The following is a 20,638-nucleotide window of genomic DNA, read 5'->3' on the forward strand; positions in this document are numbered from 1 at the left end:
CACTCCAGGAGGGAGTGTGGGAGCAGACACACCACCTGGAGAGTTTCATGAACCTCGAGTGGAGGGGGGGTTCCTCAAAGGGAAATCCAGGCACTGTCCCCCTTCTCTGCGGAGAGACACCGGTGGACAAAGTAAAGTGAAACAGGTCTGCCACCCCTTGTGCCCCGTGGCTTGTCCACAGCCGACTGGGCCAGAAACCCAAGGGACTCATGTCCTCAAGGCTGGTGCGGTTCCCTCTGCTCTCCACTGAAGAGCCATGCTGAGAGGGCGCCCCTCCTGGACATCTGGGCCCTGGTGGGGTTTGAACCCATCAGCCCAGATGCCTGCCTATTATCTCTGCTCATGTGAAGGGACATCAAATAAGGAAGCCTCTAAGGAGGTGGTGGTTCCTGGCTGGAAACTCTAAGAACATGGTTAGGCAGAGCTGAATCACCCACAACCCCCCCAGGAATAACTGGTATGTTTCAGTGTATACCTCACCTACGCATTGTTGTTTTTAACAGACTTCATTTTTTTTTTTTGGCGGTACGCGGGTCTCTCACCGTTGTGGCCTCTCCCGCTGCGGAGCACAGGCTCCGGACGCGCAGGCTCAGCGGCCATGGCTCACGGGCCCAGCCGCTCCGCGGCACGTGGGACCTTCCCGGACCGGGGCACGAACCCCTGTCCCCTGCGTCGGCAGGCGGACTCTCAACCACTGCGCCACCAGGGAAGCCCCAGACTTCATTTTTTTAAAGCAGTTTTAGGCTCACAGATAAATTGAGGGCAAGGTACAGAGAGTTCCTGTATACCCATGTACATTTAATCTTTGTCTTTTGACAAAGATTTAATGTCACGTATCCATGGTTGTATTATCCTACAGAATCGTTTTGCTGCCCTACAAATCCTCTGTGCTCCGTCAGTGCATATCCCTCCCCAGTCCCTGGCAGCCCCTGATCTTTTTCTGTCTCCATAGTTTTACCTTCAACAGTGTCGTATGCGGGAACCATAGAATGTGTAGCCTTTTCACGTTGGCTTCTTTCACTTAGTAACAAGCATTTAATGTTCCTCTGTGTCTTTTCATGGCTTAATAGCTCATTTCTTCTTAGCACTGAATAGTATTCCATTTTACATATTTTAATTGTCTTTTAGAAGTTCATTTACAGCGTTTTCATAGTAGCAAAAATTCAGAAGCAACGAAACGTTCAAAGTGGTTTCACTTAAATAATTTACCGTACTATATAGCCATTAAAAGAACAAGGAGGATTTCGACTAGTAAGAAGAGGATACCTAGAATATGTTGCTAAATGAGAACAAGTGGAAACAAGTATATTTGATTATCCAACTTTGATTAAAAATTAATATATTACACGGAATTCCCTGGTGGTCCAGTGGTTAGGATTCTGCGCTTTCACTGCCGAGGGCCTGGGTTCAATCCTTGGTTGGGGAACTAATAAGATCCTGCAAGCGGTGCGGCCAAAAAAAAGAAAAAATTAATATATTACTGACTGCTTAGAAAGCAAATCGGAAGTAATGATACCCTCGGCCCGGAACATTGGGTGAGATTTCAGGGCAAATTCACTGTCTCTGTTTCATACGCTTACATTCATATAGACAGAAATCAAAAACGAAACAAAAACGAGCTTTTCTCATCGTGCTTCTGTCCTCCTTGTTAGGTACATGTACTGGACAGACTGGGGAGAGATACCCCGGATCGAACGGGCAGGGATGGATGGCAGCACCCGGAAGGTTATTGTGGACTCGGACATTTACTGGCCCAACGGGCTGACCATCGACCTGGAGGAGCAGAAGCTGTACTGGGCGGACGCCAAGCTCAGCTTCATCCACCGCGCCAACCTGGACGGCTCCTTCCGGTAAGTTCCGCCTGGCTCTGGGCCCCCACCTTCCCCACGGGGCCCTGGCCAGTCCCAGCTGGGCGTTGGCTGATCCTTCCCAACTCAGGCCAGTGGTCTCACACCTGAAACCCTGGGGGCCTGAGGCCTGCAGGCCTTTTCAGAGCTGAGATCCATAACAGTGCACACACCATGTCTGACATCCCACCCAAGCAGGGTCTGGGGTGGCATCTGCATCTATTTTATAGCAAAATGTAGAATGCTCATTCTAAGTGGGATCGCAAAGGCTAAAGAGCCCTACATCCAAAGCAGTTTCATGGCTCCTCAGGGTGTGAGCATCGAATTAACGTAGGATCCAGCAATTCTGCTCCTAGGTTTATGCCCCCAAAGAATTGAAAATTGGTATCGAAGTAAATACTTGTACACGAATATCCATCGCAGGAGCATCCACAATAGCTAAAAGGTAGAAACAGCTGAAATGTCCACCAACAGATGAGTGACGGATGGATAAGCAAGATTGTGGCATATCTGTACGATGGAGTGGTGCTCAGCCATAACAAGGAATGAGGCACGGGTGGATGCCACACCATGGATGGGCCTTGAAAACATGCTGCTAAGTGAAAGAAGCCGGACACCAAAGGCCACATATCGTGTGACTTCACTGATGTGAAAAGTCCAGAACAGGCGAATCCTTAGGGACGGAGGGCAGACTGCTGTTTCCAGGGCTGCGGGGGGAGGGGAGATGAGGAGTACCTGCTTGGTACGTTCAGGGTTTTCCTGTGGGGGTGGAAATGTTTGGGAAATAGCTGGTGGTGATGGTTGCACATTGTGTACGCAGCCCTGAATTATTCACTTTGAAATGGTTGATTTGGTGATATGTGAATCTCACCTCAAGACATTTTTTGTATGTTTGGTTTTCTTTTTCTTTTAAATTTATTTATTTAATTCATTTATTTTTGGCTGCGTTGGGTCTTCGTTGCTGCGCACGGGCTTTCTCTAGCTGTGGTGAATGGGGGCTGCTCTTCGTTGCGGTGCGCGGGCTTCTCGTTGCGGTGACTTCTCGTTGCAGGGCACGGGCTCTAGGCGTGTGGGCTTCAGTAGTTGTGGCAGGTGGGCTCAGCAGTTGTGGCTCACGGGCTCTAGAGCGCGGGCTCAGTAGTTGTGGCGCACGGGCTTAGTTGCTCCGTGGCATGTGGGATCTTCCCGGACCAGGGCTCGAGCCCGTGTCCCCTGCATTGGCAGGAGGATTCTCAACCACTGCACCACCAGGGAGGTCCTGTTTTTGGTTTTTGATTGCGATATAATTGGCGTATAACATTGTATTCATTTTAGGTGTATGACATTGTGATTTGTTGTGATTTGTTATATGTGTATATTGCAAAACGATGACCGCAATAAGTTTAGTTAACATCCATCACTATAGAGAGTTACGTTTTTTTTCTCCTTGTGACGAGAACTTTTAAGATCCACTCTCTTGGCAACTTTTAAGTATACAGTACAATATTGTTAACTATAGTCACCATGCTGTATGTTACATCCCCAGGACTTACTTATCTTATAACTGTAAATTGGCACCTTTTGATCCCCTGTACCCATTTCACCCACCCCCCTCCCCTGGAACCAGGGGTTCTCTGTATCTCTGAGTTCTGTTCTCTGTATCTATGAGTCTGGGTTTTAATTTTTTTTTTTTTTTTTTTTGCGGTACGCGGGCCTCTCATTGTCGCGGCCTCTCCTGTTGTGGAGCACAGGCTCCGGACGCGCAGGCTCAGCGGCCATGGCTCACGGGCCCAGCCGCTCCACGGCATGTGGGATCTTCCCGGACCGGGGCACGAACCCGTGTCCCCTGCATCGGCAGGCGGAGTCTCAGCCACTGTGCCACCAGGGAAGCCCTAATATTTTTTATTGAGTTATAATTAACATACAATATTATATTAGTTTCAGGTGTAAAACGTAGTGATTCAATTATGAAATGGTCACAATGAGAACAGTTAACCATCCATCACCAAGCAAAGTTATTATAGTATTATTGGCTGTATTTCCTATGTGTACGTTACGTACTTCCCCATGACTTATTTTATTTTTTAAGATTTGATTTTTTAAAAAAATCTATTTATTTTTGGCTGCATTGGGTCTTCATTGCTGCGTGCAGGCTTTCTCTAGTTGCGGTGAGCGGGGGGCTACTCTTCGTTGCGGCGCACGGGCTTCTCATTGTGGTGGCTTCTCTTGTTGCGGAGCATGGGCTCTAGGCGCGCGGGCTTCAGTAGTTGTGGCACATGGGCTCAGTAGTTGTGGCTCGTGGGCTCTAGAGCGCAGGCTCAGTAGTTGTGGTGCATGGGCTTCGTTGCTCCACGGCACATGGGATCTTCCCAGACCAGGGCTCGAACCCACATCCCCTGCATTGGCAGGTGGATTCTTAACTACTGAGCCACCAGGGAAGTCCCCCATGACTTATTTATCTTGTAGCTGGAAGTTTGTACCTCTGATCTCCTTCATCTCTTTCATCTGTTCCCCTACCCGCCCCCTTTGGCAAACACCTGTTGGTTCTCTGTATGTATGAATCTGTTTCTCTTTTGTTTCTTAGATTTCACGTATAAGTGAAATCATACGGTATTTGTTTTTCTCTGTCTGACCTTTTTCACTTAGCATAATACTCTCCAGGTCCATTCATGTTGCCGCGAACGACAAGATTTCATTCTTTGTTATGGCTGAGTAGTATTCCATTTGTGTGTGTGTGTGCGCGCACCCCCCCATCTTGTCTGTATCCGTTCAGTTCATCTCTCGACAGACACTTAGGTTACTTCCGTACCTTGGCCATTGTAAATAATGCTGCAGTGAACACACGGGCACATACATCTTTTCAAATTTGTGTTTTCATTTTCTTTGGGAAAATACCCAGATGTGGGATTTCTGGATCATATGGTAGTTCTATTTTTAGTTTTTTAAGGAACCTCCGTGCTGTTCTCCATAGTGCCTGCACCAATTTACATTCCCACAAACAGTGCATGAGGGTTCCCTTTTCTCCACATCACTGCCAACATTTATCGTTTCTTGTCTTTTTGGTAATAGCTATTCTGTTCTTCCTCTTCTATTTTTTGGAATAATTTGAGAAGGCTAGGTATTAACTCTTCTTTAAATGTTTGTTAGAATTCACCTATGAAGCCATCTGGACCTGGACTTCTGTTTTGGGGAAGTTTTTTGATTTCTGATTCAATTTCATTACTAATTATCGGTAACTATTCAGATTTTCTGGTTCTTCACGATTCAGTCTTGGAAGATTGTATGGTTCTAGGAATTTATCCATTTCGTCTAATTTGTTGGTATATAGTTGTACATAGTATTATCTTATGATCCTTTTTAGTCAATAAATCTTTTTAAAAAGTGACATGAAGAAAACAGGGAAGAGGCAGTGTCAGGTCAGGCTGGGAAAGAGCGCGAGTGTATGATTTTTGGTTGTTCAGTGATACCTTTAGAGTGTGACTCCCTCCTCAGTGCTGTACCGGGGACTGAGGACACGGTGGTGACCACCCATCCACAGCGTCCACCTCAGGAAGCCTATAGTGGGGCGCGGGTCATTAAACCAGATAATCGCATACTACCAGCTGTGTGAATTACGATTCTATTACCGTCGTCCATAATCTCATTAAAAACAAGTTCTCGTTTGCTGGGTGTTATAAATACACAGATGAGAATAGCTTTTTTTTTTAAACGCTGATACAAGTTTAATTTGCTTTGATAATATAAATTATTGACATCATAGGAATGAGCAAGTATCAGTAACTTTGGTCCGATTTGTGTTATGTTGTTAAAGCATCAGGCAGGACAGGTGTGCTTCTCACCAGCTTGTTGTCACCAGGTGTGGCTTCCTCGTTGCCACTTTTCTTCCTTCTTTCTTCTCTGTGGGGCACTTTGGCAACAGCCCCCCTTCTGGAAACGGGTTAGACAGGGAGCAGCTGGGTGTGCAGGGCCTCCCACGTCACTGTCAGGGGTGGCGGGAGGCTGGCTGGGTCTAAAAGGTGCCCTGCGCACCCTGGCAGAGGGTTCCTGGGATGCCCTGGCTTGGTCTCACGCTGCTCCATCACCGCTCCTGTTGTCCTGTGTGATGTCGATGGGTCAGCAGTGACAATGGAAGGCTTTCAAAATGGGGAGCACAATGGGGACCCCCTGACGGCTCCTCCACCCGCCCCCCCCCCCCCCCACACACAGGCAGAAGGTCGTGGAGGGCAGTCTGACGCACCCTTTTGCCCTGACGCTCTCTGGAGACACTCTGTACTGGACAGACTGGCAGACCCGCTCCATCCACGCCTGTAACAAGAGGACTGGAGACAAGAGGAAGGAGATCCTTAGCGCTCTCTACTCGCCCATGGATATCCAAGTGCTCAGCCCAGAGCGGCAGCCTTACTGTAAGTTGGGGCCAGGCTGGGGGTGGGGCAGGCTGGGAGAGGCCCCTCTGCAGAGCTGGTGTCAGGGTTGCTTCAGGAAGGGCCCTGGCCCAGCGGTCCTCGGGGGTGGCAGGGGGATTCCCAAGGAAGGTTGCCCTGTTTTCAACTTCAGTGGAAGTTACGTGTTTATTCATGAAAAATCTGCTCCAAGTCAAAGTTCTCAGCCTGGGGTCCCCATGGGGTCGTGGCAGGGGTCCCTGATGGTGAAAAGCTCCTGTGACAGGCAGCCAGCAAGCAGGGCCAGGGCCTTGGGCTCACCCACTCCCCCGAGGACCACCACCTGTTCTTACAGGGACCCCACTGGTTCCCATGGGGACCACGGAGCGGGGCGGATTCTGGCCACGGTGCTGTTGAAGGTTCCAACTTTGTACTTAAGAGTGGGCTCCCAGGGGTGGGGCTCTCTGGAGTTGTTTTCTGGGGAGAACATCCTTACACGCAGGTGGGTTTAATGCTTTACATTTCATGGGTACCACCCTCCACCCTGTCCTGGGCAGAGTGAGATGCCAGGAGTATTTGTCAGTTCATTTGCATGCTGGTTGTGCAAGGGCTTGGGAGAATGAAAAGCACTGTCATCAGCTACCAGAGGCTCGGCCCAGTGGCCAGGTGTGGCCACCAAGCTTCTGTGCAGAGCCCGTGGGGTCCAGGCATGTCACAGAGATAAGACAGGCCTCTGCTCCAGGACTGCCCCGACCCAGGGCCTCACCTTACCACGCAGGCAGATCCTGGGATCCTGCCAGGGAGGGCTGGGGACAGCCTCCGCAGAGGAGGTGTCCTTTGAGGGGCCCTGAAGAAGATGGGTTTTCTTGTGGTAGGAGAGGGGGCAGGGCGGGGAGGATGCCCACACCGGGAGTGGTGGGCGTGGGTGTCTAGGGCCCGTTCCGGAACCTTCTCCCGCCTGCCCTGTCTCCCCAGACCACACGCAATGTGAGGAGAACAACGGCGGCTGCTCCCACCTGTGCCTGCTGTCCCCGAGGGAGCCCTTCTACGCGTGCGCCTGCCCCACTGGTGTGCAGCTTCAGGACAACGGCCAGACGTGCAAGGCAGGTGAGCCAGGGAGCGGCTGGCGGGAGGGGCGGCCACCCGCCTGGGTGCCCCACGATCTGCTTTCCTTGGGGAGGGGTTCACGCGGCCCGGGCTCTGAGCGCTGACAGCCGAGCAGCCGGGATTCAGGTCAGATCTGGGCTCCGCTGCCTGATGGGCGAACGACCTTGGAACTCAGGTTCCCATCTGTAAGACGAGGTCGTGCCAGATGGGCAGAGACCCCAAGTAACAAGCACACTGCCGGCATGCGCCATCGCACCCTAAAAGCTGGCTGTCTTTGGCTATTAAATCAAAACTGTGTTTATTGTAACAAGAGCAATGGTGTTAGAGAGTGTGCGACAGGAGGTTCCCAGCAGAGACATCCTCCTCTCCTCCCGCCCCTTCCAAGTGCTCCCACCGCTGTAGTACCTCGGGCCCTCCTGGGAGCTCATGTCTTTGCTTTTCTGCTTTTTCATGAGCGTTGATACGGAATTTATAATTCATTTTTTAAAAAAATATTTATTTTTGGCTTTGTTGGGTCTCAGTTGCGGCACGTGGGATCTTTCGTTGTGGCGCGCGGGTTTCACTTTAGTTGAGGCCTGGGGGCTCCAGGGCACATGGGCTCTGTAGTTGCAACGCGTGGGCTTAGTTGCCCTGCGGCATGTGGGATGGGATCTTAGTTCCCTGACCAGCGATCGAACCTGCGTCCCCTGCATTGGAAGGTGGATTCTTAACCACTGGACCACCAGGGAAGTCCCTGTAATTCATTTTTATCCTTGCATCCCATTCACATGGACTCTGTGCTGTAATAACCCTACCCCCTACCCCCTACCCCCATACCCCGGCATGCCGTGCAAACTTAGGCTATGAACACATCCTTAATGGGAGTTTTCTTTGCATGCACCAAGTTCGGTTGATCTCCTGCCCCCCCACACAGGTGATTTTCTTTGCTATAGGTATTTTTCCACCTCTTTATTCTCCCCTTTGGTTTTCGGGCACTTGCTCTTCAAAGACTCGTGCTATTTTTAAAGAAGTGTCGCCCTTCTCCATGGCACTGCCTGGGGGCCTTTACTGCCAGGTGTGGGGTTCAGGATGTGCTCTCCCAGAAATGAGATGCATCCAGGATACAGCCTGTCCCTGGGGACATCCAGGGCCCAGCACAGCCCAGCAGGGGGGGCTGGCTACTTGAGATGGACGGCCAGAGAAGGTCCTTCCCAGGAGGCACCATTTAAGTTGAGGCTTAGAGGATTAGGAGGGAGAAGGAACAGTGAGAAGGAAGAGCCTGTGGGCTGCTCTGAGGCAGGAACCAGTTGGTATCAGGACTGACCTCACAGGTGTCTGATCTGTGCGGTCACACGGGGCCTCGAGTTCAGAAGGGCCCCGTGCTTGGTTTCGTGCTCTGTTGTTGACTTGAAATGCTTAATAATTTTTGAACAAGGGGCTCTGCATTTTCATTTTGCAGTGGTTCTTGCATGTTATGGAGCCAGTTCTGCTTTGTGTATTGGAGAAACTAAGGGAAATCTGGAGATAGTCTAAACATTTCCATGTATCTAACTCTGCTGTTTTGTCCACGTGTGTCTATACATTTCACTTGACATCATTGCAGGAGCATTTGCAATGACAAGAGGTACGTATGCTTCAAAAACCTGCGTTTTAGTCCCTGAAGAATGTTTTATCAAGCGGGCATACCTTTGAACCATGTTTCCCTTGTCGGACATTTCTGTTCTGTTTGTGTTTTTGCGATTTCCGAGTGCTGCTGCCGTGAGAGTGCTGGCTTGGGGCCTGGCCCTGGAGCTAGAAGGGTCTGGATCTGGCGTCTGTTGCTGCCATCGATGGGTGCTGTCTGCCCGAGCCCTGTGTTGGATCGATTGGTGATGTCTTCTCTGGGAGAGGGAGGGGGATGCAGGCATGGTTGCCATCTCTGCCCACTCCGGGTGTCTGGAGCCAGGCTGCATGTGGACATTTGGGGAAGGAATAGGGATGGACACAACCCCCCAGAAAGGTGGATCATGCAGTAGTACCTGCCCTGACGGGGGACCTTGTGCAGCCGCTTCTGTTAAGGGGCCCAGGAGTGGGGTGTGGGAAAAAATGAGGTGTGAACCCTCATAGAAGCCCAGAGTCATGGTCCAGTGAAGTTGCACAGCTGGAGAAGCCTGGAGTTCCAGAAGCGACTTGCCCAGGCTACCCTGAGGTACAGAGAGCTATTGGTCATCTGGCATGGATGGTGCCTGGTGCCTCCCTTCCTTATCTGTGAGATGAGGGTGGGTGTCACGGACCACCCCCCGCCAGGGAAGCTGTGGAGGACCCAGTGCATTAACAGGAGTTGAAAGCGCCTACAAGGTGCCCTGTGAGTAGTGGGTACACAGTATACGGCAGCCATGCCCCCCATTCACACCACTGGCAGCTCATCAGGCCCAAGGGGCTAGGTTTACCTCTATTGTCCAGGGGTCCTGCCACTCCTGGGGGAGGCCCCATTTCTTTTCCAACCAGAAGAGGCCGAGGCTGTAGGCTCCTTTCGGGTTCCCAGCATCCCAGTAGCTGGAGCCTCTGAGCTCTGGGGACCACTGCCCAGGGTTGAGCCCTTTGAGAGCATTTTGTTCCCTCTGCAGGCATTAACTGCGGGGCGAGGAGGCCTGGGGTGGAGGGCTTCCTGGAGGAGGGGCCGGAAGCTCTGCAGTGGGTGCTGATACCGACACCTACGGCAGGCGGGGGGGGGGGGGGGGGGGGGGGGGGTGGGTAGAAACTGGGGGATTAGCAGCAAAGCCTGTCCTTCCTGTCGGAAGCTGGTTCCCAGCCTCCTTCAGGAGGACGGCCAGCCCGCAGATTACCCGGGATTCAGCTCTGCGGCCACCTTCCCTGGTCTTACCAGAACTGTTTTCGCGCCCCCCGAGCTGTGAAGGACACTTTTACAAATAACCCAGTTGGAGAATGCCAAGTGCGCGGAAGAAAAACGTTTTTGTTTTCATTCCGAGGGGCTCCTGCTTGGATGGGGGTCGGCACAGAGGAAGGCGCGGGCTGTCTTTACACTGAGCCTGCATCCTCCTGCTTTTGCTCCAGCTGCCCTGTCTAGGGTGTTAGGTCAGAAGGAGGGAAGAGCTCACAGAGGGACAAAAGCCATGGGACAGGAGCCTTGCTTTGCATGAGAATGTGACTGCTGGGGTCCTGGTTTTTATAAGACTGGTTCCCACCCCACTTGCTTCCCACTAACGCACTGGTTAGTTCCGGGGGTCAATGGCGGCTTCTGTACCTTCTGCCCTGGACCTGTTTGAAGTTAAAGGAGTCCGGGGCAGCTGGGGTGGGAAAGGGTAAACAATTTTCTAAATATTTTCGTTGAAGTCGAGAAGAAACCCAGAAGCTTCTCAGAGCATTTCAAGGGTTTGCCCCCAAGATGGCTTTCTGGAAATTCGAGGTGGTTCTCAAACATCTCTCCATATTCTTCAGCCGGGCATGAGTGAGAAAGGGGTTCTGTCCCCGAGGGCCTTTCTGTCTGTTTGGACGACAGAGCGAGTCAGAGACGGTTCTGTGAGCGAGGGCCTAATGGGGCCTCGGGCCTCAGATGTCACAAAAAGTGACGGCTCCGTGGCAAACTGGGGGCTTTAGGACACGGGTCTCTCACCCTCCGGTTTCTATTCCTTGCCACAAAATATCATGTTAAAGGACAATGTTTGATTAAAAGGCCCAATCCTATCACCTGAGCACGGTAGCTGCTTTCCTTTTCTCAGGCGGCCTTCCGAGCTGCCAGCCTCCTTCGGCGATGTAGTTTTGCATCCTGGTGGACATAAATTACACGTGGAATGTGGGTTTTGAGTGCTGACGATGTGCAGGGTATCAAATGTGAACACTGCCTGGAGACAGTGGCTGGTAACACAAGGGTAATAGGAAGAAAACGAGACACTAAATCCTATTGAATGTCACCAGCAGAGCTCTGAGGACCTGGTGCGGGCACCTCACTGGCCGGAAGAGAGCAGTGCCCATGGAGGGCCGCCAGGGTCTTCTGAGGCCTGGTGTGTCCGGTGGGAGGATGGAATTCCGGGGCTGGCCGAGGAGGCCCTGGGATCACTTGGGGATCTCTTCTTGGCTTTGGAATTGGTGAGGTCCAGTGTGCTGGGGGTTGGTGGTGAAGAGCTGAGGCCACACAGTGGGGGCTCAGGAACTGGCCCTGGGCTAGAGGGAAGGCCTTCGGGAAAGACAGAAATGGACAAAGCCTGCGCAGGTGTGACTTCCATCCAGAAGGGGCTGGGTCGGAGGCAACAGATATAACATGGCTTTGGTCTGCGGTTGAGAGCCTGCCAAAGGTTTTTGGGGTGAAAAGGAAATTCCGTCTCAGGCAAACCCAGAATTTAGAGTGATTTTCAATCACGTGATGGCTTTCTATGTCCAGTCTTCCTTTTACGATACCTTAACTCACATCCAGGCTGTGTGATCGTGGGAAATTGACTCAGCCTCTCTGTGCTTCTGTCTCCTCAGATGTAAAAAGGGATGATCGTAGTACCCGATTCATGGGGTTGTTGAGAGGAAGGCCTGGATGCCCAACAAATATGAACTGTGCTTGCATTTGAACTTGAACTAGGAGCCAGGCAGGCAAGATGGCAGGAGAGCAGTTCTTCCCTGGACATTTGGAACCAGAAGTGGACGTGGAGGCCAGCTGGTGCCGAGAGGAGCTGGGAGGGGGCGTGGGGTTTGGGGAGCCCTCCTCACACAGCCGGTGAGGGCGCCGAGCACGTGGCTCTCCTTTCTGTGGGATGCAGGCCGGCATCGGGCTGGAGGGTTTCTGGGTTGGGGGTGGCAGGGGCCTGGCTGTGTTGGAATTGCTCGGCCCCTTATGTCACATCCAGGTTCCCCGGCCCCAGCAAATCAGTCTCCACGACAAGGGATAGGGCACGGGAGGTGGAGAGCTGCCTCTGCACTGGACACGAGTCCCAGGCAGCCGCTGGGCAGCGGGTCGGGAGCCACCCGCACAGCCGGAAACACCTCAGGATTTGAAGCCAGGGCGTGACATGCGGATTCTTGGGGCTCTCATCCCAGGCGTCTGACCTTTTATGCTTCGTGGAGCTGAAGGTGAAGAAGTTTTTGTGACATGTGTGAATCCCATCTTTTCCTGATTTTGAGCAAATGAGAGCCAGCCCTGTGTAGGGGTCACTGCCTTCCCCAAGGAAGGAACTGAGATGGGGTGATGCTCGGACCCCAGCGAATGGGGGCCTGCGACATCCCAGGGACGTGTAGGGTCCCCCGAGAAGCAGAGGGTGCGGTGGGGGCGGAATCGCTCGCTGCTGGACGCCGGCAGAGCGGGGAGTCCGTCAGCCCTCCGAGCTGCAGTTTCCTCGTCTGTGACCTGGGGAGATCAGAGGACCTCCCCCTGCTCCGGGTGCGGGGGTGGGGGGGGGCGGGACACTCAGGATGGGAGACTCGGGACTCCCTGCCTTTGGCCTGAGGGGCGTCTCTCGTGTCCCACGGCCCTGCGGGTTGGGTAACACCCACTGGCTCTGGGGTGCCATGTCTCAGGTCCCCAGGGAGGGTCCTGTAGGTTCTGAGACTGGGAAGGATGTCACAGCAAGTGGCCCCTCCTCAGCTCTGGCTCTGCTGGGGGCTGGGTGAGACCTGGGGGGCCGAGTGACTCTTGTCCCCCAGGCGCGAGCGGGCCAGGAGCCCATCCTGGGCCAGGCCGTGCGCCCGCACGCCCTCCAGCCTGAAGCACCGGCCTCCCCGCACCCTCCCTCGCAGCTGCACAGACGGAGGTGCCCAGCTGGCTTTGGTTTTCCCCATGTTTTTCCAATTATGTGGAATGGGCTAAAAACGGCAGCAGCGGGGCCTTCTTTGGGAGTTGCCACCACGTCCGAGGGAGACTCCTGCTGCCCTTGGGCTGGACCTCTGTGGGACCTGCCCTGCTGTTTTGACTTTTGTCCCTGTGTGTTCCTCGTGCCCGGAGGCTTCTGGACCGTGCACCCCCCTCCTCCGGGCCTGAGCAACCTGGGCGAGTGACTCGTGGGCCCGTGTCCAGGGCGTGTGGCTTCACCGCCTGGGGGTGGTCAGGCTGTGCTGGGGCGTCATTCTCTCCCCCCGCCCCGGCCTTGCCAGATGAGGCTGCCGTCGGGGCAGGGCGGGAGTTGGGGGCTTGGTGATTTACAGTCCGCCTGCCGCACCTTGCCAAGAAGGAGTTTTAACAGATGTTCTCGGGGACAGGAAACAAAAAGACGGTGGGGGTGTGGCCGGCAGAGGCAGCGGGAGGAACAGAGGCGTCCACTGTCGGGTCTGATGGGCAGACTGACAACTGGGCCCCTCACATCCATCCGTCTGTCCGGGAGGATTAGCCGAGGCTCGGGGCCAAGGAATAAGGGGTGCGTTTGTTCCCAGTCTGGCTGTCTTGTCACTTATCAGGGAAGTAGGTCGAAGGGAAAAGAAAAGAGGCCCTTGTGGCTGAGGCCGCCGCCGCCCGGGCTGTGATTGGCGTCGACTCTGCAAACAGAAGGCAGCTGTTCTCAGCCATGGACCGTGAATTTTTAATAGCAAGAAAGTCAGATTGCACACTCCCAGGAAATTGTGTAACAAGCCCAAGCACTAACTTTTTTTTTTTTTTTTAAGAAATTGAGGTATAACTTGCAGACAATAAAGTGCACAGATTCTAAGTGTACGTTTTGATGAGCTTTGACAGTTGTATACATCACCCTAACCACCACCCCTCGACAGATACAGAACGTTTCCACCACCCAGAAAATCCCCTGGTGCCCTTGGCAGCTCCCCCCGCCCCACAGAGGCAGCCGCTGTCCCGACTTCTATCACCGCGGATTAGTTTTGCCTGTTCCGGAGCGTCATAGAAATGGAGCCACACAGCATGTGTTCTTTTGTGTCTGAGTCTGAAGACTAACTTTTAAACCTAATAAAAGAGGAGAGGGGAGCATGTCATATTCTTAGAAAGAGAAAAGTGTCATCGTGGGGCTGGGGCCCAAGGCAGACGGCGCCTCCCGGGTGTGTCAGCTGTACGGATGCCCGTGTCCACTGGCCGCAGGGCTAGACTGCGGCCACCCCCCTCCCCTACTAGCCCCGTCCCTCCTAGCCTGTCCGATGTGCCCCTTGCTTCTGCAGCTGAGCCCAGCTCCAACCTGGCCCTAAACTGACCCCGGAGCTGAGACGGCTTCCCTCAGCTTTGGAGACAAGTTCTGGGCTCTCAGGGTCCAGGTCCTGCTAGACCCCCCAGCTCCCAGGCTGCCCTTCCTGGCCATGTGCCCCTCGTGCCCTCTCTGGCTTTGTTGACAGCTGCAGATTCCCTGTCTGGGTACCACTGACTGTGCCCTTGGGCCTAGGATGACTCTCCAATTCCATGTGCCCTGGGGGTGGTGACCAGAGGCCCCGGGTGTGCTGGGCTGACCCCTAGGGCTCCTGGCTTGTCATTAGAGGGAGAACAGCAGGCTCTTTTTCACCCTCTGGCTTGTCTCCAGACCGCCTTCTGAGCACCTGCCTTTCTGCCTTTGCCTGTGCTGTGCCCACGGCCTGCAGCACCTTCCCTTTGGCTCCTTCAGGCCTCTGTTCAGATGCTGCCAGCCCCCCGGGAGGTGTGTCAGGCTCTGTTCCCACCTCCACGAGGAGGGAGGGATGCTGGCTTCCCATAGGCCTCGCCAGGCCCAGGAAGAGAGCTGGGAAGTCAGTTAGCTGCCTTCAAGAGCTTTTGCTGTGCAAGAGCTGAGGTTCTTTGGTCATCCTGGGACCGGGAACGACTCTGGCGACTGTGCCAGTAGGGGCCTCCCCGTGTCCCTTCCCGGCCACCCCCAGGGACAGGCTTGTGTGGGAGTCGAGACATCTGCGTCTGTCCCGGATCCCGCAGCATGTGGCTGTGACCCCGATGAAATGCAGGATTTTCGTGCCTCGTTGACCTGGGAGTTATCGGACAAGATCGTATCTCTGAAAGTGCCTTATAAGCTGTCAAGTGCAGGGCGCTTGAGTTGGGTTCAACCGTGTAAACCACTGATGCTTGACCACCTTTGAGCTAGAGAGGTGGCATTTTCATATGACTCAGCCCACTCTGTGATTTTGGCCTCCACTGCTGGGCAGGGTGGGCAAGCCCAGTAATAACGTTTCTGTGCTCATTGGTGCCTCCTGGGGGCTGCGGGGGGAGGGTGGCGCTGTGTGAGGGAGGGTCTGTGGCTAGCCTGCTTCATAGCCAAGGACAGGCAGAGCTCGCTCAAGGCCATGGAAGAAGGGACAGAGATGGGATCTGAACCCGGGCAGCCTGGCTCAGGGTCTGCCCCAGCCCCTGCCCTGCACCGCCTGGGCCCCGGGGGCGTCCACATGTGGTGAACCAAGGTCGTCTGTGGGACACCTCTGGCCTGCCCTCCTTGTGGACCAGCAAGGGCCCCCTGTGTGGGCTTTTTAAAGAACTGAGCCACCTGCCTGAAGAGGTGGGACACAGACTTCCTCATGCAAGTCACCAGCTGTCTGACAGCCCTCAGCCCGCACTCCTGCCTTTCGGGGGACCAGGCTGCCCACTTCTAATTTGTCCAGCCGGCCACACTTTGTTCAAACGTGTCTCTTTCTCTCCCCACCCCCCATGGGTACCTGGGTGCGTGTTCAGTGCCGCTGGGAGGGGACATGCTCTGGGGCGGTGGCCTCGAGCTCCGGGGCTCACCCGCTTTGTCATGGGACCTCCCAGCCTCTCTGGGGGCCTTATCCACACCCGAGTCCTACCTGTGAGGAGACAGGCCAGCTTACTCGCTCAGGGTCGCTCAGTGAGGCAGTGGGGCTGGCCTCTGGGGGGGGGGGGGGTCACAGGGCTGGCGCTAACCTGGCTGCTATCCGGCCACCCCTGGTCGCAGGGCAGGGGTGACGCCATGTACACAGCCCCAGCTCCAGGCTGGGGTGCCTGTCTGGCTGGTGGTTCCCAGGGGCTGCAGCCTCCCCGATTGCTGGCCTGGAGGCCGGGGGTGGGCCGTGCGAGGGGACAGCTGCTCGGGCCTCGGGTTTCCAGCGGAGCCGGTGCCCGGCCTGGCCACTTCCTCTGCGCCTTGTGACCCTGCGGCCGCTCGGCGCGGTTTCCTGGGCCTGGGTGCCGGCTTATGGTCTCAGTGTTTGTCCAACCACTTACCCCCGGGGGGCAGTGGAGAAAATCAATTGCTAAAATACAAAAAGAAGCCAGCCGCCTGCCGGCTGTGAAGCTGTTTATGGCCTTAGAAACTGCAGCGTGGAGGGCGGCCTGTGCTGGGCCTGGCTCTGCCTTTGTGGCAGGAGGAAGCTTCTGGGGTTGGTGCGGCCTTGGGGGGACCTTGGGGCGTGAGCCTCTGTGTGTGGGGGGCTGGTCCTTCCCGCCGGGGGCCGTGACCTTGGACCTGCAGTTGGTTCAGCGGGGGATGGAGGTGATGTCCACCCTGCCCGCTGGGTTGGAGGGCGGGGAGGTCAAGGGCCCTGCCTCTTTCATCGGCGTTAATTTGGTCAGTCTGTTGCCTGGGATGCGCTGTTACTTTGCCCTTTAGTGAAAAATCCCTTTCCCCACGTTGGGGCTTGGAGGGGCTTAACCGTGAGGCCCTTTCAGGTAGGTTCCCACACTGGGCGACCACCAGCAGTGTCCTGCCGGGCTGTCTGGGGGGCTGTGGGTGCTTCTGCCCCATCCTTTCCTTCTCCTGTTGTTCTGCACCCCCAAACAGCTCAGAACCTGGAGGTCGAATAGATCGCACCCCATCCCCCCAACCCCGGCCTGTGGCAATTTAATGGAGGGCTAGGGCGCTTCTCCCCCCCCCACCACAGGTGGCCTAGTGAGAAAGACCCGGTGGGTCCCCGGAGTCCAGACCCACCTCCCCACCTAGACCATGCGATCCTCTAAGGACGAATGCGTGCACCCCTCTTTTAAAGCCTTGGTTTCTTCTTGTTACACAGTAACATTTGTGTTCACTATAGGAAGGAAAACATCCAAAAAAATACTGGAGAAAATAAGAAACACCCTTAATTTTGCCACCCAAAGATAGCCGCTGTTAACGTCTTGAGGTGTTTCCTGTCCTTTCTCCATGCACGCATTCACAGCTCTCTGCGTGATTTGTATTGTATGTGCAGCATCACGGCTGACTTTCCTGCTTATCATGTCACGAGCTTTTCCTGCCTCTGCCCTTCTCCAGAGTGTGCTGTCTGGGGTGTGTGTAACGGCTGACCTGGACCCCCAGCCCCTTCATTTATGTAATGCTTTCCTTTTGTGGGATCTTTAGATCGTTTACAGGTTCTTTCCCTCGGGTGTGTGGGTTTCGCTGTTTTCACCAAGCCTCAGTGATCCTCTGTGACCAGGAATCCATGTGCATTTCTAGCTGCTGCTTTGGGCTGGCTTCTCAGAGGGGAAGTTGCCGGGTCAGAGGGTCCCTGAGCCATATTGCCATCCAGGAAACGTGTGCCCGGGACAGTCCCCTGGGAGGCTGGGGGGATGTGCTACCCCCCCCCACGGAGCGTTAACCCGTCTTGCAACCGAGCTGGTAGCCACTGGCCTCCTGCTTCTACTTGCAAGTTACGGAGAAGTTACCCATTCTTCGTGTTTATTGGTTGTGTTTTTTTTCTTCTGTTAATTTGTGTTTATGGTCTTTGCCTGTTTATTGTTGGGGTCTGGATAGTTTTCTTGTTGATTTATATGCCTTTTACCTTTCTTTAAAACACTTAACAGACTTTGTTTTTTAGAGTAGTTTTCAGTTTACAGGACAGTGGAGTGGAGAGCACTGAGAGCCCCTCTGTACCTGCTCTCCCTCCTGACGCAGTTTCCCTTAGTATTAGAATTGATTTCTAATATTGTAAAAGTCACACGTATTTCCCATGCAGGGGTCGACACACCGCCACCCACGGGCCAGATTGCTTGCTGCCTGTTTTGGGGCAGCCGCGGGCTAAGTTTCTTTCTTACATTTTTACATGGTTGAAAGAACATCACGAGAAGAGTGTTTTGTGACCTGGGAAAGTGAGAGGACCTTCAGATTCCAGTGTCCACGGAGCACATTTTCTTTGCACACCTTTGCCGACCCGTTGCCTGTGGCAGCTTTCAAGCTGCCGTGGTGGAGCCGAGGGGTTGAGAGAAGTGGCCGTGGCCTTGCAGAGCCTGGAGCGTCTGCCACCTGGCCCTTGACAGAAAGCACACAGACCCCTGCTGGAGACCGGAAGGCCGGCTGGAATGGTCCAGAGATAGCACTGCGGGTGTTCACCTGGGTTTCCTGCTGGCCTCTGTTCCAGGTGGTTCTCTGTGTGTCTTGTGGCTGGGCTTCTGCTACAAGCACGAGCTACCACTTGCACGAGGCTTCCTTGCAGACAGGGGTGGGCTCAGAGCTGCCCCGGCGTCCTGCGGGCAGAAGGTATTCAGGGAAGAGTCGTGGCCTGCGGGACCACGCAAACCCTCGGGGGGCACCCAGCCTCCAAACTCAGACCAGACCCCACGGGGAGGGGGCGGTCAATGGTCAGCCCCACTCCTGCCCACGGGGCTGCAGAGCGGCCCCTGAGCCCTCCGGCCTCCACGCTGCTGCCCATGCCAACCCTTTTGTCTGGAGTTCCTGCCCTTGAACTCATCCTTCTATGGAGACTGTCCCCTTACCCTCTGTTCCGCACTTGCTGGGAGCTGAATGGTGTGTGTGTCGCCCCCCACCCCCGCCGAATACACACAGTGAAATCCCCACTCCGGAGCCTGTGGATGTGACCTAACTTGGAAGTAGCGTCTTTGCAGTTGTAACCAAGTTAAGATGAGGTCATGCTGGGTTGGGATGGGCCCTAAACCCAGTGACTGGTCATCTTATAAGAGGGAGATTTAGACACAGACACACAGGGGAGGAGGTCACGTAAAGATGGAGGCAGAGATTGGAGGGATCCAGCCACAAACCAAGGAACATCAAGGATCGCTGGCAACCATCAGAAGCCGGAAGGGGCGAGGAAGGATGCTCCCCAGAGCCTTCCACGAGAGCGCGGCCCTGCCAGCACCTTGGGTTTTGACTTCTGACCTCCAGGACTGTGAGAGAATCAGTCTCTGCTGATCCGAGCCATCCGGTTGGTGGGGATGTTACAGCAGCCCTTCTCTGTGTCCCCTCGTTTGCGCGATCCCGGGCCTGGCACAGGGACGGTGCCCCAGAACGGACGGTGGCTTGGTCTGAATGGATGTTGGCAGGGAGGGAGGCCGTTGAGCTGGACGTGTCCGTGGCATTGGGCCCTCTGTCCAGTCTGCTTTTCTGTTTTGAGGCGAACATACTGCCAGGAAGGCAGTGCCCTGGCCTGGCCTGTGCCCCGTGCCCTGCGCTTGGCTCCGAGGCACGGATGCCCCCGCTCTTTCCTGCCTGCGTGCAGGGGGAGGGGCAGAGGTCAGGAGCCTGCCCAGAGGAGGCTGCAGGGACCTCTGCGCAGCCGGGAGGGAAGGTTTCACTTTCCCTGGCAGCCCTGTGGGGCAGGCTGTTTGTTTAAACAACCCCAGAGGAAACCATTTGGCCAAACTGTTAGTTTCTAAACAGTTTACTTCCCTGGTGTTTAAACGAACTCCTCCCCAGGCTCTGTGTCTGGTCCCAGGGAGGGGGTTGGCCTCTCTTCTTCCGGACCCGGCACAGCGCCCTGCGCCCACCCCAGGGGGCCCGAAGCAGGCTGCCGCTCACACCTCCCTACAAACGACCCTGGAGGTTGCCCTAATGAGTATCTGCCAAGGAAGGGGCCCAGGCCCGTGGTCCTCTCTTCACAGCTGCCCCCGCTGGCCTGGCCCTGGATGGCGTGCCCCACGCCTCTGTGCTGGGCACCGCCTGCTCAGACCTTCAGGCAGACAGGCCAGGCCAGGCCGCGGCTCTTTCCTGGGGGTCCCGTTCTCTGCATTTTTCTCGGCAAAACTCAAGTAAAAACCTCAAAGGCTCTGCAGCCCAAGGGTGTCGGAGACACCTCCCCCGCCCCAGCCTTGGAGTCAATTAACACCTACACATTTATCCCAGAGTTTAATTACTGCCTCAGCCACAGAGACTTAATTCTGAGGAATGCTGAAAATGGGGTTCCCTGATGGCGGGGTGTGCTTGAGGCTTTGTACCGACCTGGTTACCAGAGGGCTGGCACCAGGCACAGTTCGTCCCTGGTGGCTCTGTGCCCACGGGGACAGGCTGCTGGAATCTGCTGCATGGTCACAGCCACATGGATCCCAGAGGCTCTTGCAGCTGGAGGCCAGTCCCCCGCCACCAGTCTCAGCCGGCCCCCTTCACAGGTGCCCGTGACCCCAGCTTTCCTTCCCAGCACTGATTCGTTAATGGTCTTGCTCACTGAAGGTCTCTGCCCTGTGACCCCAGGAGCACCGTGGGGGCAATTCCCGCATCTTTTGTGTCAACCCCGAACCCCAGCACCTGGTCCGGGGCCTGGCCTAGTGTAGCTGCCCACAAAGAGACCGCGGGGGTGAGC

General features: G+C 54.9%; 1 protein-coding gene across 8 annotated transcripts in view; it reads left to right on the forward strand.

Annotated features, from left to right (window-relative positions):
- Nucleotides 1–20,638, forward strand: part of LRP5 (LDL receptor related protein 5) — a 108,489-nt gene that overhangs the window by 32,624 nt on the left and 55,227 nt on the right. For 5 of the 8 annotated variants that reach the window (XM_029207235.1, XM_029207230.1, XM_029207232.1 and 2 more), the window contains 3 exons: nt 1,653–1,850; nt 6,033–6,229; nt 7,181–7,312. In XM_029207235.1, the coding sequence (XP_029063068.1) occupies nt 1,653–1,850; nt 6,033–6,229; nt 7,181–7,312 (527 nt within the window). Of the gene's footprint in view, nt 1–1,652; nt 1,851–6,032; nt 6,230–7,180; nt 7,313–8,769; nt 8,916–20,638 lie in introns of those variants that run through there. The other 3 variants (XM_029207233.1, XM_029207231.1, XM_029207237.1) reach the window with 2 other exon arrangements.

This window comes from Monodon monoceros, unplaced genomic scaffold, assembly GCF_005190385.1.
Source record: "Monodon monoceros isolate NGI ecotype Baffin Bay Population unplaced genomic scaffold, NGI_Narwhal_1 Super_Scaffold_7, whole genome shotgun sequence".
NCBI classification, from domain to species: Eukaryota; Metazoa; Chordata; class Mammalia; order Artiodactyla; family Monodontidae; genus Monodon; species Monodon monoceros.